Genomic DNA, 17,933 nt, shown 5'->3' on the forward strand with positions numbered 1-17,933 from the left:
TTCCTTTTACAATTAATGACCAGGAAGGGCTTCACATCTAGCTCCCTTTGTCTGAAAAAGAAATTCACTCTTCACTTTTAATCTAGCTTCTCTTGCCAAAGTTACCTCTAGTGCCTCTGAGATTGGCAGCCTCTAGAATAGTCCCCAGTTATCCCCGCCCTCTTGCTTATTCACCCTCTTGTGCAATCCCTTTGCCTTGAATGCAGGCTGGACTTAACTGACTCATTTATAATGAACAGAATTTAGCAGAAGCACTGGGATGTCAGTTCTGAGATTAGGTTAAAGACTGTGGCACCCTCTCTTGCACTCTCAGTCTTGCCAGCTTGCTTGCTCTGAGGGAAGTCAGCTCCATGTGTAAGTTGTTCTATGGAGAAGGTTCTTATTGCGAGGAACTGAGGGAGTCCTCTGACCAATAGCCAACAAGGCGCTAAGGCTTTCAGCCCAACAGCCATAATAAAATGAATCCTGCTAACAACCACAAAGTGAGCATGAGAACAAATTCTCCTCTAGTTCAACCTTCAGACAAAATGTTACCCCTGATCCCTACTTTGTGAGAGGTTTTAAGCCAGAGGTACCCAGCTAAGCCACATTCAGATCCTGACCCACAGAAACTATGAGATAGTAAGTGTTTGTTATTTGAAACTACTGAATTTGAGAATAATTTATTGTGCAGCAAGAGATAACAAATACAGGTCCTTAAGGCCAATTTTTAAGACTTAGTCTATGTTTTTTATATGTTAAATCTTTGTTTAGGTCATTCTTTCCTCTGGATGTCAATTTTTTTTTTTTTTTTTTTAGAGGGAGTAGGGGAGAGGCAGAGGGAGAGAGAGGATCTTAAGCAAGCACATACATCACTACAGGGCCTGATGTGGGGCTCGATCTCATGACCCTGAGATCATGACCTGAGTCAAAATCAAGAGTCAGATGCTTAACCAACTGAGCCACCTAGGTGCCCCTGGATGTCAATTTAATTACTCATATAAGATTGTCTTTAAATTTTTTCTTTGAAAGCATGAAATGGCAGTTGTTAGTCTTGTTCATAATTGCAGAGATAGGGCCTAGCACAGTGCCTGGTGCCTACACGAGGCTCAGTATATACTTACTGGAGTCAACCCTTCTATTTCTTCTGCTTGTCCTAGTTTATAGGATACTCCTTACTTTCCATATTGCCAATTCTTTGGTGATTTAAGAGTTACAAAACCTGCTGGTCTAATTGCCTTGACCTTTCTTTCCCTAACCTGCCGTTCCTTCTCTAGAGCTTCACTGCTGCTGTCTCACTTGAAGCAAACCCACATTGCCTCTCTCCTTAGGGTTTCCTCAGTGGAACTGAGTCCATGTGTGCTCTCCCTTCCCCCTCCTGCCTGCCTGTGAAGCAGCTCTTTTTATCAGGGAGGCTGTGCTGCTGCGTGTCAGCAGAAGACTCTCAGCTGACCCCCTAAACATCTGGAGAGGTAAGTAGTATGCTTAGTGTTATTTTAAAAGGAAGGAAGGAAGGAGAAAAGAATGGAAGGAAGGAAGGAAGGAAGGAAGGAAGGAAGGAAATGAAATGAAATGAAATGAAATGAAATGAAACTTGGAGATGCTGAGTGCTAAGCCTGAGGGTCACTTTGAAATTTAGAAGCAGAATCACTAGAATTCAGGTTTCCTGAAATAGGAAACATTGTATCGTGGAAATTCAAATATGAATCTTGGTTCCTTCATGCTGTGTGACCCAAACTGCTTAGCAGTTCAGAAATAAGACTTTTTTAGGAAAAAAACTCAAATCGAAATAAGTCTATTCCAGTTTAAATAAAAACATTGCTGAAATAATCATGCATACATAAGAAAGAAGACCAATACATGTAAATTACCTTATAGTTTAGGTTGACAGAAAGATAAAGCCCAAAAAGAAATTATTTTTAAAATATATTGTCCTAGGGCTCCCAGGTGGCTCAGCCAGTTAAGTGTCTGACTTTGGCTCAGGTCATGATCTCAGGGTCCTGGGATAGAGCCCCGCATCGGGCTCTCTGCTCAGCTGGGAGACTGTGCATCTCTCTGCCCCTCCCTTCCTCCTACCCCTGCTCATGCTCTCTTTCTCTCCCAAATTAACAAATAAATATCTTAAAAAACAAAATAAAATATATTGTCCAAATTATTTTCTGAACTTAAGCAGCAGGTGCTCTAAAAGTTTCTTTAGCAAAGATTTAATGTCCAAACAAATAAGACATACATACACAAAGATTTCTAGTCTCCGAAGTTTTAGATGGTCATTTACAACAGAGTAGAACTGGGTGCCAGGAAACCATAGAGATTATGAAGTCCAGTGAATTCATTTTATAGAAAAGGAAATGAGGCGCAGAGAGGTTAAGTGACTGCCTAGATAAGAACACAACCAGGATGTAATTCCAAGTCCCTGACTCATAGTTCCCCAACTCTTTGAGTGACACCAAGCTGCCTTTCATGTTTCTGTCTGCTTGTCTAGTTTTGGGAAAGAATGTGTGCTCTTTCACTAATGGCAATGCCACTGTCCTCTGCTCCTTACCTGTTCCTGGGACTCGTTAAACTGCTGTATCAGTTGTGTTTGTGCCAGCATTACTCTTTCTAGCTCATCTGACTTCTGCTGCATTTCCTTCCTCAAGTCCTCCGAAACAGAATCATTACTAGCAATTTCCTTCTTCAAGCGGGATTCAAATTCTGCAACCACATTTTTCAGGTTTTTGATTTCTTTCTCCTTTGACTCAGAATCTTCAGTGTAGCGGACACAAGATTCACGGAGTTTTTCTTCAAGGGTGGCCACTTCCAGCCTTAGCTCTCTGGTAGCACCTGTGATTAAGTCTGATATCTGTAAGATAATATCGTCTATTAGGTTGTAGGCAATATCTCTAGGTAACCACAGAGTTCTTAAGGTTCTAAGAGGTTTATTCTAAGTAATCAGTGTACTTGTCTGATCAAATGAAAATAAATCCTATGACATTATGTAGGCCTCCAAGATTTTCTTTTTAAAAGTTAAGACTAAAATGTATTTTTATCACTTTAAATGGAATTGCATATTAATCACTTGGGCATCCTTGGAAATATAAATATCTGTGTCGGGATTGAGCTACCAAGGACAGCTCAAGTCTTGATCCAGGTCTGGATTCAGTATGGGGTGGCTTTGGGACCTAGAAATGCCTGATGTTTGGGGATGCATGTAGTGAGCACCACAGTTAAATTCTACTCATACCATAGCAATAAAGTTTTCATTTGATAGACTTTTTTCTTATAAAATAATGAATGGAGGTACCCCAGACACTACACCTTCTAGAGCAGCACTGCCCAGTAGAACTTTCTGTGATGATAGAGATACTCTGTGATGTCCAATATGGTAGCCACTAGCCACAGGTGCCTAATGACAGTACTGTGTAAATATATGTTTAGCAACTGATTCACATACACACAAAAGCCAGATTTGTATCTAGCCTCCATGGTATAAATATTCTCACCAGAGCCAATTCCAAGGTGACATCACCAGTTGCTGAGTTGGGAAGAGAGGCACTCAATAGGCTTTGGTTTGCCAGTACTAACTGGTGAACATTTAAAATGTGGCTAATGTGACTGAGGAACCAAATTTTAAATTTTGTTTAATTTTAATTAATTGAAATTATAGTTGCCACTCATGGCTAACATATTAGACTGTGCAATTCTAGAGACTACCAAAACAGTTTGAAAATATACTGTCTCTGTAGGTGGTACCTCTAGATAAAGAGATGAGGGAATGAGAGATAAAGAGATGAGAGAAGATGAACAGCTTTTCCTGAGAGTCATGGGAGCTTTAGAAGGGAAAAGGCTGCTTGTTTTCTTTCTCCTTAAAAAACAAAACAAAGAACAGAAAACAAACCAGGAAGAGCAAAGTTGCTTCTGATGAAATATATCATTATTTATGCTATGGATATCATCATATTATAAATATTAGTACAACCAGAAACCAATCCATGAAGAATCTGGAAAACATTCGGAGAACAAAGTTTCAAGGATTTTGTGAACTATTTATTACTTAAGCGTTATGTATCCATAATCTGTTTCAAATGTTAAATTTACATTAAGAGAAACTTCTGTAAGAAATCTATTCACACTTACTAACTTAAAAATTAAATTAATATTCCATTATATTCAATTAATCCAGGAAGGAAAAGGATCATTGCTAGGTCTGAGCAGTAGTTTCCATCATTAAGAGGAGAGTTGACACTGAACTAGATCAGGTTATCCTCAGGAGAGAAGACTCACAGAGCCACAAATGTGTTTTGATCTCTTCAAAAAGGGAGTCAGCTTTTAAAAATCAAGAGAATTTACTTACAAAATCTGGGTTTATGACTTCTTTTGAAAAACCATAACCCTTGGCAACCCCTGCCTTAAGAGGCCCCTTCTTGGAGAAAACTAGTCTAGAAGAGGTAGAAATTTGGGTGAGCTGAGACTTCAAGCTCCCAGCAAATGCACCATTGTCCCAATAGAACATTATTTACAAAACGCAAATTCAAAGATAAAATTATTAAGAATTTCAAGACAACATTTGCAGAGGATTAAACCCAAGTGGCATGAGGCCATTTATTTGAGTGTGGGGCCCTGAGATACTATACTTGTCATATACTCACATAGCTGGCCCTGCTTATCATTCACAGTGCTATTGAAAAGGCTGTACCGGGGTACCTGGGTATCTGCCTTCAGCTCAGGTCATGATCCTAGGGTCCTGGGATCGAGCCCTGTGTTGGGCTCCCTGCTCAGCGGAGAGTCTGCTTCTCCTCTGCTCCCTCTACTGCTCCCCCTGCTTTTGCTCTCTCCTCTCTCTCTGACAAATAAATAAATAAAATCTTTAAAAAAGAGAGAAAAAAAAGAGAGAAGGCAAGGCTGTACTGTTATCTCTTGTACACCTGTAGAGGCCATTAACTCTCATCTGATACTTAATTTACACAGACTGTTAGTGAGTTTACCCACTGGGTCTTGGTTAATACACACACATATACATACACACAAACATATGCATATACACAAAAACATGCATATATATGACACTGAGGTCTTATTATAACATGGCAACCTAAACAAAACCTTAGATTATGGTTAGGGGGCTTCTGGATGGTTCAGTTGGCAGAGCATGGGACTTGATCTTGGGGTTGTGAGCTCGTGCCCCATGTTGGGTGTAGAAATTACTTAAAAATGAAATCTTCAAAAAAATTATGTTTAGGACATACTGTTTCAGAAATTATGAAGGAGGATTATGTTCTTAAAATATTTCCCTTCATTCAAAAATATCTAGAATTGGAAATATTCGTAATTGAAAAAGATAGGCTTTAGTTGTTAGCTTTAGTTGTAAATAAAATGTTAATTATCATTATCATTATCATTATCATTTGATGTTGGATATTTGAGGTATTGGAATATCTAACCATGCTAATTATTAGTTATGTAATTTATGCTCTTTTATTTTTATTTATTTATTTTAAAGATTTTACTTATTTGAAAGGGAGATGGAGCATGAAGTGGGGTGAGACGCAGACAGTGAGGGAGAAGCAGACTCTCCACTGAGAGCTGAGCCAAACCTGGGACTGGATCCCAGGACCCTAAAATCATGACCTGAGCCAAAGTCAGATGCTTAACTGACTAAGCCACCCTAATGTCCCTAATTTATGCTGTTTTAAAAGTAAAGTAAAAGTAAAAGTAAAATACACTTAGGTGTCTCTGTAGGTTAAGCATCAGACTTCTGGCTCAGGTCATGATCCCAGGGTCCTGCGATCCAGCCCGTAGTGCACTGTGCTCCCTGCTCAGCGCGGAGTCTGCTTCTCCTCCTCCCACCCCCATTTGTGATCTTTCTCTCTCTCTCAAATAAATAAAATCTTTTTTAAAAGTTTTGTAGAAAAAATTCCATTAGTAGTTGTATTATATGCTTATAGGATTTATCTCAGCTATTCCTTCTGTAGACTATCCAAACCATTCCACCTATGTAGTTAAAACCAAGGCACAATGAACCTCAGGAATGCTCCTTGAGTTAAAAATACTGTACAATGTTCTTAGAAGGAAATAACCAACATCTATAGTTTCAAACCCATTAAATAACAATGAACATCATGATCACGGACCTTTGTTTGTAGTTCCTCTTGTTCTTTCTTATACTTTTGGATTATTTCTTGATGTTTTTCCTTTTCAATATCAAGTTCCAGTTTAGCTTCTTCCTTAAAAAGCAGAGCTTGCTCCTCAAATTCAACTACGTGTCGGGCTCTTTCCTTGGCCAGCTCAGCTTCAATCTAGAAAACAGCATTTAACCCACATATAAAGGCATTTGACCTTAAGATGAGTAAATCAAGCTTATTTTCAGACTCTAATTTAAAAAAAATTCTAATATTAATTTTTTAATGAATCTAATTTTTAAATTCTAATATTCAAAAATAATCTGACTCAGAACTTAGGCCAGAAAAATTGACTTTAGGTCAAATATTTCAAGATCCTCTAAGACCTTCTAAGACCTGTAAAATGAGTAGAGAAGTTAGGACCATATATTATGACAGTTTTCAGAAATATTAAAAGCTTAGTCTTCTGTATATTTGTATTATAAACTCAGTCCCTCCCAGAAACCCTATAAGAAAAAAAAATAAAAAAGATTTGGAGGACTTAGACTACATTCCACTGAAAGCTCAGTGGGGATACAAAGTACAAATGTTGATTTTTGAATGGTCTTCTCTTGATGGTGATCCCAGAAAGTTTGAGAGTCACAAATTATCATTTTAACATGATAGAGGCCAAAAGGATGATTAAGGAAAACACAGTCAAGTTGGGGATGCCTTGTATTCATGTTGTACTTATACAGAACCGCAGCACTGGAAGGGGTATTAAAAATCCTCTGGTTCCATTTCTCAAGCTTCTGTGAATTGTGGAAAGAAAAGCAGGGGCTTTGGATTCAAACGAAGTTGAGTTTAAATCCTGGCTCTGCCACATTCTAACTATATAATCTTAAATTGTGACTGTAACCTCTCCTGGTAGAGTTACAACTCGTTCCTTTGGGAGTTCTTATGAGGATAAAGGGGACAAAACATCTGTATAAAGCTCTAGCATGAGCAGGGATTCAATAGTCAGTGGAGATGACTTCTGTGCTCTGACTCTTCAGTCTCTCCTACAGATAGACTGACTGCATCAAACGATTGTCTGCCCTGTGCCTCAACACCACTAGAAACCATAACTCACTCCTTCCCAGCAAGCATTTCCATCTTCAGACAGTGCTAAGCATTAGGCAGTTTTTCCTTTAGCTGAGCCAACATCTCTCTCCCTGTGGTTTTTAACCATTGCTTTCGGCTCTGCCTAGCGAGAGAGAACAAATCTCTGAGTACTGGAGTCATTCAGGCCTGGTCGTTCATCTAGTGAGATTAGAGCATCTCAGTGACAGGCTGATTCTAGATTTACATTGCGCCATGATTATAAATTCCTAGAGGGAGTAAATGCCAGATAACTGGCAAGAATAATTGTCAAACTTGACTTACTGTGATTCATACCACTACAAGAGGAAGAAAGAGGTCAACGTGAATTTCTCAGGGAAACACTGAAGCCAGGGTACCAGGAAACAGAAAATTTGCTAAGAAAGTTTACATAAAGTCCTTCAAATTAAATAAAATACAGATAAAAGACTAGCCCCATTGTGGGGTCAGTCACATTTATTGTACCGTTATAGGACTAAGCATTTCCTCCAAGGCAAAACAATTATGTTTGTACTCAATGCAAGGAGTTATTTTGGCTCTTTCAAAATAAGTTTCTGGATTGTTTGAAAAAAAGGATGCTAAGGATCATTTAGAAACATGATAGCATTGCTCAAATGTGTTTTTCTCAGACTCCTAAATGCAAGGAAAGCCTCAGGGACACTCAGGAAAAAAACAAAAAAACAAAAAACAGATGTTCTTCTAAATTCCAGGTACTTACATCTACCCAGCTTCTGCTAGCCATGGAGACAGGTGTCTCAAATAAACGGTCTGAACCAGAAACCTAGATACAATCCCTCCCCACCTGTTCCTTCCCCAGTCAAGACACAGTGACCACATTCCATCTAGTTATTCAGGTCAGCAACTGGGGCATCATTTTTATCCTTTACCCTTAATCCAACACTAAGTTCTATTCACTTTGTCTCCAAAAGATGCCTTGAGTCCATTCATTTCTTTTCATTTCCATTCCTAACACTCTAGTTCTGGCCACCATCATCTCTCCACTGGCCTCCTTACTTCCATTCCTTCTCTCCAATTCATTATCCACCCAGCAGGGTGTTCTTTACAAAATGCAAATTGGATTATATTACTCCCTCTTAGTGGTTTCTCAGGGTGTTAGTATAAAATAAAAATTCCTATACATGATCTGCTCTTGGGTCACCACCTGCCCATGTGACACCTTTGTGTGAACTGACGAAGCGTCCCTTCCTTAGACAAACATAGCCTCATGCTGAGCACGGCACCTGGTGGGCAGAGCACTGGCTGGATTCCAGCTCCCTTTTCTCTCTTGGCCCTATGACTGTGTTGGGCAAGCACACTGTCTATGGCAGCCCTGGACTTCTCCCACCTGACTTGCACTTTCCCCATTTAATTCCAACACAGTGCTCCAACCACACTGGAATAGATAAGAACATATGAAAGTAGGATATCAAATGCAAAACATTTAAAAAACTTGCAAAGTGTAACTTAAGCAGTTAATAGCCTACAAGATACCTTGACACTATTAAAAAACACAACTAATTAAAACATTTTTTGAGAAGCTGAAGAAAAATGTGAGCTGAGGTACTAAAATATCAAGCATTCCAAAAAAAAATTCCTTGTGTGGCTAATTGGTAGAGCCAAATAGTTGTTTTAGGACAAAAAGACATCTTTCAGAATATGGACCAATTGCTTGAATTAAGAGAATAAGAATATATGCAGACTAGACGGGACAGGACGAACTATAAATTAGATGATGGAAAGACTTTAGAAGGACTCTTTAAAATGTTTTTTTTAGTTTATTATGAGGAGGAGGCTGTGTAGGAAATCAGAATCCCTAGAAGAAGATGAAACCTGAACCTTAGAAGAAGATGAAACCTGAAAGTATTCAGGGAAAAAAAGGAAGTAGCTGATAGACCGAACGAGTCAAGTAGCAAATCAGGTAGCAAGTCCTTCTTGCCCCTAAATTATTCCTTGGAACCAACTACTATAGGTAAAGGGCGGGGTGGGGGTGGGGAGAAATAGGAAGATGTGGAAGCCTGGGTGGCTCAGTTGATTAAGTGTCTGCCTTTGACTCAGGTCATGATCCCAGGGTCCTTGGATCTAGTCCAGTGTGGGGCTCCTTGCTCAGCAGGGAGTCTGCTTCTCCTTCTGCCAGCTGTTCCCCTTACTTGGGAGCAAATGTGCTCTTTCTCTCTCTCTGATAAATAGGTAAATAAAATCTTTTAAAAATTAGGAATAAAAGGAATAGAAGGAAGGTGGGAAATAAAAAGCATGTAGATAGAAAAGAGAAGAGTGATTTACTATTACTGAGTTGATTTTTAATTTGGACCACCAGAGAAAGAGAAGCAAAGTAACAAGTTTCAGGTGGGATTTCTAAACATTTAAGGAAGTTGCAATGCATGCAAAGGGCCATCTGAATGTGTTGACACTGTAGCATAGAAAGATGATACTACTGGTTCCTTCATAATGTGAACAGTTTGAACAAAATGATGAGCAAACAAACATAATGATTTTTTTTAATATTTTTTAGAAATCTTTTTATTTATTTATTTATTAGAGATTATTTATTTGACAGAGAGCACAAGTAGGCAGAAAGAGACGGGGAAGCCAGGCTCCCTGCTGAGCAGAGAGCCCGATGCTGGACTTGATCCCGGGATCTGGGACTATGACCTGAGCCGGAGGCAGAGGCTTAACCCACTGAGCCACCCAGGTGCCCCCATAATGATTTTTTTAAGCCAGTGTATTGTCATTGAGATGAATTCATGCCAATTATTGTGTTTATATTTCTTATATGTTGATATAAGCTCTTTAAAATATTCCTACATTCCTGGGTGGCTCAGTTGATAAAGAGTCTCAGGTCATGGTCCTGGGGTCCTGGTATGGAGCTGGGCTCCCTGCTCAGCAGGGGGTCTGCTTCACCCTCTCCCTCTGCCCCTCCCCCTGCTCCTGCTCTCTCTCTCACTGGCTCGCTCTCTCAAAGAAATAAATAAAACCTTGAAAAAAAAATACCTTAGACTAAAAAAAAACTTAGGTGGGAGAACTTATGTCTATGCAAAATAAATGAATGTGGTGATGGTGCTTATATAAAATATAAACCACTTCATATAGTAACTGATAGCAATTTTAATAATCATGGGGAAATTCTGATTTCTAAAACCAAAGCATGAATAGTATATGATCTTAGGAGTTAAACAAAGTAAAATAAATTGTTATCTCTGTACACATTTCATTTTTTGGTTTTTATTTATTTATTGATTGATTGATTTTGCTTTTTATTTACCTATATCGCCCAATACCTCAAACCCCTCCTTGGTGAAGACTTCCTGATGACTCTAGAACACTCTGAGTATGTTGTTTTTAATTCCCTTTGTATTTGTGTTGAAATGCATAATTAGTATTTTATAACACCTGTGTCTAACACTGATGTGCAAAATTCTTTCTTTGAATTATTTTCCAAGTCAGATATTTGTGATTGATTCTGCGATAATTTTCTGTCTATGGAGCCAAACACCATGTTGTAATATAATCACTCATTACTGACAATCCCTATAAGCAAGGGAGTTTCAGGAAGTAGTAATTAGGTCATTTGTTTATATTTGATGTATGTATATAATATTAAAAAATATATCTCCTAAAAAGAAATTAGTTTACTGTTTTCTAAAAGTTAAAAAAATGCTGGTTGAACACTAATTCTTCAGGCTATTTATGAATTAACTGATGAATAAATATATTGCAAAAGTAGATGATTATTCAAATACACAGACTTTGCAGTAAAAAATAAAATGCTAAGGAATCAGAATATATATTGAAGTCCTGCCAAGAACTGTGTAAACTTAGGATGAAAGGAGAGAATATTCACTTGCTACCAATACAGGCTGGGATGGCATGGTACAGAACACATTTTATATGTTAATCCATTTAATTCTTACAACATATAATAATAATAATATAATTATTATTATTCACACTGGATTATGAAATAGGTTCAGAGAGGTTAAGTACCTTCACCAAGATCACAGAGGTATTATGAGATGGAGGGGGTGTGCACACTTAGAGTTTCTGGTAGATCCCATGGCTCAGCATGTTTCATTTTTCCATGTAGCCTGACTCTCCACACATCTACATAGCATAGTCATTAAGGGCATAGACTTGGTATTTATCTAGTTTCAAAATATTTGGGGATCTTTCCAGATAACCTTTTGTTAATAAATAGTTTCAATTTCACTGTGGTCAGAAAAAATATTTTATATGTCTTGAATACTTTTAAATTTGTTGAGAGTTATTTATGCTCTAGAATATGATCTATTTTAGTAAATGTCCCATGTGTACTTGAGAAGAATGTTTATTCTGCTGTTAAATGGAGAATTTTATAAATATCAATTAGGTCATGTTAGTTAATAGTGTTGGTCAATGCATTTCTTAAAAATAAGTTGTTTTAAAAAACTATTATATTATTTTCCATAGAATATGTCTCTACTAATTTTCCAGGTATTTTTCTATCAGTTATTATTGAAAAAGGCCTATTACTGACATCTTTTACTCTAATTATAGATTTGTCTATTTCTTCTTGCTGTTCTATCGATTTTTGCTTTATTTTAAAACCCTGTTATTAGGTGAATAAACATTTAGGGTTATTATGTCTTCTTGGTGGACTAATCCCTTAAACATTATGAAATTATGTTCATTATCCTTGCTAATATTCTAAATATTCTCTTATCTTTGAAATCTACTTTTCTTTTTAAAAAAGTATTTATTCATTTATTTGAGAGAGAGAGAGAGAGAGAGAGAGAGCACATGCTGGGGGGAGGGTCAGAGGGAAAGAGAGACTGAGAATCCTTCAGCAGACTGTGCTGAGCAGAGCCTGACTTGATCCCAGGACCCTGAGATCATGACCTGAGCAGAAATCAAGAGTCAGCTACCCAACCAACTAAGCCACCAAGGCACTCCAAAATTTACTTTTCTAATAGTAACTAGTTCCTCTTTCTTTTGTTTGTGTTAGCATATACTTGGTCTTATACATCCTTTATTTTTAATCTATTTGTTAAAATATTTATTTTAAAGTGTATTTTTTTTTTTTTTTTTTGGTAGGGAACATATAGTAGAATCTTGCATTTTTAACCAACATGACAATCTCTGTCATTTAATGGGGATATTTAGGCCAGGGCCTGACAAACTGTGGCCACAGACAAAATGCAGCCACACCCATTCATTTGCTTATTATTGTCTATGGCTGCCTTTAAACCACAATGGACAGAGTTGAATGCTTGCAACAAAGACTCAATGTCCCCACAAAGCAAAAATATTTACTTTGCGGTCCTCTACAGAAAAAGTATGCTGACCCCTGGTTTAGGATTTACATTTAATTTATTGATATGATTAGCTTTAAATCTATCTTGCTATATGTTTTCTATTTGGCCCATCTCATCTTTTTGCTCTTCCTCTTTTTGTCTTCTTCTGAATTTTGTTTAATTCAATTTTATTTCCTTTGCTGGTTTGATAGCTATGATTCTTTTTCTATTTTTGTGGTTGCTTTAGAATTTATAGACTACATCTTTAACTTAATGCAGTCTGTGTTAGATCACCCAGGTGACAGATTCAACATTCCAAAAGAAAAGTCTGGTGAACTTGAAGACACACAGTTGAAACAATCCAAATGAAACAAAAATAGAAGACTTAAACAAGAACATCAGTGAGCTATGAGATAAATGCAAGCAGACTAATATATGCATAATTGGAATTCCCAAAGGACAGGAGAGAGAAGAAAGGACAGAAAAAATATTTAAAGAAATAATAGCAGAATAAAATTCAGAGTTAATGAAAACTATAAAGCAAACATTCAAGAAGCTCAGCAAAACCTCAAACACAGCAAGGAATATTCTAATCTAATTGCTCAAAAATAGTGATAGAAAGAAAATCTTAAAAGCAACCAAAACATAATAGACATTATATAGAGAGGAACAAAGATAAGGATGACAGCAGATTTTTCATCAAAGACAGGATAAGGTCTAAGGATAAATATTTTTTCTGTCCTTTCTTCTCTTTCCTGTCCTTTGGGAATTCCAATTATGCATATATTAGTCCACTTGCATTTGTCTCATAGCTCACTGATGTTCTTGTTTAAGTCTTCTATTTTTGTTTCATTTGGATTGTTTCAACTGTGTGTCTTCAAGTTCACCAGACTTTTCTTTTGGAATGTTGAATCTGTCATTAATCCTATCCAGTGTACTTTTTATCTTAGATATTGTGCTTTTCATCTCTAGGAGTTTACTTTAGATCTTTTTAATGTCTTTTATATCTCTACTTAACAAGGTCACTTTTTCCTCTAGTTTATGGGCAAATGGAATATGGTTATTGCAAGTGTTTTAATGTCCTTGTCTGCTAATTCTAATATCTGTGCCTTTCTGAATCAGTTTTTATTCAGTGATTTTTCTCTCATTATGAGCCATATTTTCCCTTTCCTTTTGGATGGCAATGTTTTATTGAATGCAAGGCATTGTAAATTTTACCTTGTTAGATGCTGGGTATTTTTGTATTCCTATGAGTATTACTGAACTCTGTTCTGGGATGCATTTGAATCGGCTTGATTTTTATAGATCTCCCTTTTAACATTTATTAGGCAGAATCAGCTCAGCATTTAGTCTAGGGCTAATTTTTTCCTACTACTGATGCAAGGCCCTTCTGACAAGTTTACCCAGTGTACTGTGAATTATAGGTCTTCCAGTCTGGCCTTGTGTAAGCATTTGGTACTCCTCCCTAGTCTTTTCAGAAAGGTCTTTCTCTGCCTTTGGGAGTTTCCCCACACATATGCACTGACCACACATATACTTAATATGTATATTAATACTTAACTCTTTGTAGCTCTTCTGTGTGCAGTTAGCTCTCCCCAGAGTACACCATCTTGTGAATTGTAGCTATCTTGATCTCTCTGGTTTCCTTAACTCAAAGAACCTGAGAGACCTCCTAGATTCACACTTCCTGCACTGTGGCCTTAAATTTATTTCAAGGAACTACGTTTGGGCAATCACGGAGCTCACCTCATTTGTTCCTATCTGTAAGAATAATTGTCCTTTGTGGTCTGATACTGAGTATCTTGAAACCATTGTTTTCGATCTTTTCTCCAGTGGTTTAGTTAGTAAGGAGGGAGAGTAAATCTGGCTCTTATTAGTCCATCTAGGCCAAATGAGTAAGTTTGGGGTTTTGTAGTTAGTTCTTCTTTTTTTTTTTCTAGGTTTGTATCAGTTGTTATTTCCTGGCTAAATAACGTTGGCAACTTACCTAACTCCTCTGAGCCTTATTTTTTCCCATGTGCAAATGGCAATAATAATTTTATAATAATTAAAATTACATTTATGGAAAGCATTAAGCATAAAGCCTGGCATATAATAAACACTCTAATAATGGAGACTATTCTTATTATCTTGATTAAGGGTTTAAATCAGATGATATTTGCAGGCTATTCTAGATCTATAATTCTGTGATTTTATTAGTTCAATTTTGAAAATTACATCATAATTTTATAAATTAAAAGGTGCTCTCATTATTCTTTTTGGCCATTCAATTATACATAAGTGAAAATTGATTATTTTATGACAGGTTCATCCCTGTCAAATTCTGTTATTTTACAAGTTATCCTTTTAAATTCCATTAATAGTATACTTAAACATATTAGGAATTATTCAGCCATTTGGCTCTTCTATTTTGAAGAAGAATTTGAGATTTTGTTTGTTTCTCTTTGGTTCTGGATTTGACTTTTTGAGGTAAACTCCCCCACCCACCCCCCCGCCATTTTCACTATTAATCCAATTCCTCAGGCAGCAAGTAAGGTTCTGTTTGTTTGAACTATTGGTTTTTAAAAGCTCTATGTGCTACTTAAAATGAAGTCGATAATAGTACAATTCTAAAATGTTCCTAAATGGGATGATATCTTAATAATAATCTAACAAAATATTTTGTTAGAATTTGTTTATTATACTACAAAATAATAGTCAACACACGACTACCACTTAATGTTATCAGTCTGGTTATAGGAAATTTTTTTAATTATAAAAATTTTAACTGAAAAGTAACAACACTGTGTATTTGGGACCAATTTTAAATGTTCAGTATGCACATTAATTCATTATTTTCCACATCAAAGGAATACTTGAAATAAATATAAATCTATGACAATTAGTAAATATGCAATTTATTTTAAAATGTGCCATCCTTGTTGCATAGCAACTATTGATTCTATTATGTGCTTTTTACATACTCTAAAATAATTAAGTACAGGCACAAATTGCTATCTACCTTTTTTGAATGTTAAAAGCATTTAAGCTATGAAGTTTATTCTAATATGTGTATTATATATTTGTAAAGGGAACATTTCATTCCTACATAAAGGCAGAGTGACCCAAGAAAGAGATAACAATGTCATATTAGTGATTTTCCTTTCTCATGAGAGGACTTTAAGGGAACTTTTTATTCATAGTCTCAAGAATGAGCACAGCCAAGACATAATTATCATTCCTTGGCTTTACTGGTCTGGATCTTGATTTACTGCTAAGCTAAATGATAAGATTTATTAACAAGAAGTTATATCCTCTCAACAAAATGAAATGCCCATTTATATCATAGAAAATTATACATGCCAAAATACATTTATGATATAATTAATTTATTAGAATGATATCACGGTCTTAGCAAGAACTTAGAAAATTTTACACAGGTTTATTTTCATCATCAGATTAATAGCATGAAGCAAGACTACAATGCTTCTATATGATCAAATGCTACATTAACTTGGTCCACTTGCTATGTTAGCACCTCACAGACAGGATACAGTAAGCAGCAGCAATAGGGAAGATTCTAAATGCAAAGCCTTCTCTAGTAGATTGTATCTCAAAGTCCTTCACGGGGTGTGACCATGAAGATAAGATAATACCAGTCTAAGAGAAGCTCAGATATTTGAAGGAAGGGAAGAATCTGTGAATCTCTATTCACATTAATTCCATCATTGAAATTTTTGCATCAAAAATGAGGTATTTACAGTATCTCTTCATACATACTTCCAAATTGCTCTCCAAAGTGTTGCTGTAACTTCCAGCCCTTTAAAGACTGAGTGTGAAAGATTATCTCCCAAGACCTTACCACAATGCCAAAACTACTCTGTTAACTGGACCGATTTTTTTAAAATTTCATTGTTTTAATTTGCACTTTTTTGGATTGCTGGTTAGGTTAGTCATTTTTTTTGTATTTTCAAACATGGATTGGTAAGGATGGAGGAAGTAAATAAGAATAGGCTAGTCAATTGAATACCCCAACGCTAATAAAAATGAGAAAGAATTAAAGAAATGTAGGCTTTAGAGAAGAAGGAAAAGAAAAAGTCCATACTTCAAAATAAAACAAAATAAGAATGAGCCATTTAGAGCAACTTTAGTCTATACTCTCAACTTTTGATTGTTGCCTCTATGGAATTGTTATTATAGTGTTCATTTCTCTTTTAGCCTGAGTGTGCTATCCCTGAGGGACAAGGAAAGTGGAATTGATTTATAGAAGACCAATAATGTCTGAGTATGGTCAAATGAGTAAAGAATGGAAATGAAAGTGAAAAATTTAGAACTGACCTGAGCCAGCAGCAATATCTAAAGTGTTTCAATTGGGTGGGTGGTAGGGTGGAAGAGTCCAGGTAGAGATATTAGCTTGATGTGGTCACTCATGTTGCTTGAGGTTACAAGTTATGGGGACTAGTCATCATAGAGAAGAATCTGATAATAAGCAAACAGGTTGTCAGGACTTTAGTCAAGCAATCTGATTGCTTTAGTCAAGCAATCTGAATTTCAGTAGCCAGCTCTACCTCTAGATGCAAATTTTCAATGTTATCAGAAAACCAAGGATGAAGACTAGTGCTAGGGCAGGCATTAGCTGGGTAAGAGAAAGAGTTGGAAAGGCTTCAGGGCATTCTTCAGGATAAGATCCTGGGATCATCAAGGAGTACCAGAAGTTTATGACAGGGAGATGATGGTGGTAGCCTTAATGACTAGACCTGTATAAGGCCTGAGAAGGTAGGGACCAATAATTTTTAGAATATTATTTGTATCCCTTAAAATTATACAAGTATTACATATTTATCATTGAAGCTTTGAAAAATTTAGGAAAATCCAAAGACAGAAATTAATGCATTTTTCAGCATGGGGAGAGAAAATATTTTCTTTGTAAATAGTGAGCTAAATACTTATTCATTTTGCTTTGCCAAAAGTTCATAACTGAGTAATTTTGTCATTTTCCATTCTCTTTAGTATCTTCATAAAAGCAGAGAAATTTTGAGAATAAATTAATATTCCCCTGCTTCTAAGGATGGAGTCAAATGCAGATTCTGTCCCTTTACAGGAAAAAATTAAATACTTAAAAATAAAAAGCACACTTTTACATGAGTACTAAGGGCTATCCTGATTTTACAAGGTTTTAAATTCTGTTCTTACCTTTTCATTTCCCATTATGTTGTCTAATATTTTGGAAAAGACATACACTATAAGCATGTTTAGTCTAAGAAATTCCAGAAGGAATCAAAATGTGCATAGAAGCTAAGATATCTGGGATAGCGCTCTAGCAACAGAATTTTTTTTTTTAAAGATTGCATTTATTTATTTGATATAGAGAGAGTAAGCAAAGGGAGAGCAGCAGGCAGAGGGAGAGGGAGAAGGAGACTCCCCACTGAGCAGGGAGCCTGATGTGGGGCTTGATCCCAGGACCCTGAGATCATGACCTGAGCTGAAGGCA

General features: G+C 36.5%; 1 protein-coding gene across 2 annotated transcripts in view; it reads right to left on the reverse strand.

The window, feature by feature from the left end:
• Window positions 1-17,933, reverse strand: part of LEKR1 (leucine, glutamate and lysine rich 1) — a 183,687-nt gene that overhangs the window by 13,714 nt on the left and 152,040 nt on the right. For both annotated transcript variants that reach the window (XM_032343951.1, XM_032343960.1), the window contains exons 11-12: window positions 6,090-6,254; window positions 2,522-2,821 (exon numbers count right to left, since the gene is read on the reverse strand). In XM_032343951.1, coding sequence (XP_032199842.1) covers window positions 2,522-2,821; window positions 6,090-6,254 — 465 coding nt within the window. The remainder of the gene's footprint in view (window positions 1-2,521; window positions 2,822-6,089; window positions 6,255-17,933) is intronic.

This window comes from Mustela erminea, chromosome 1, assembly GCF_009829155.1.
Source record: "Mustela erminea isolate mMusErm1 chromosome 1, mMusErm1.Pri, whole genome shotgun sequence".
Taxonomy (NCBI): domain Eukaryota; kingdom Metazoa; phylum Chordata; class Mammalia; order Carnivora; family Mustelidae; genus Mustela; species Mustela erminea.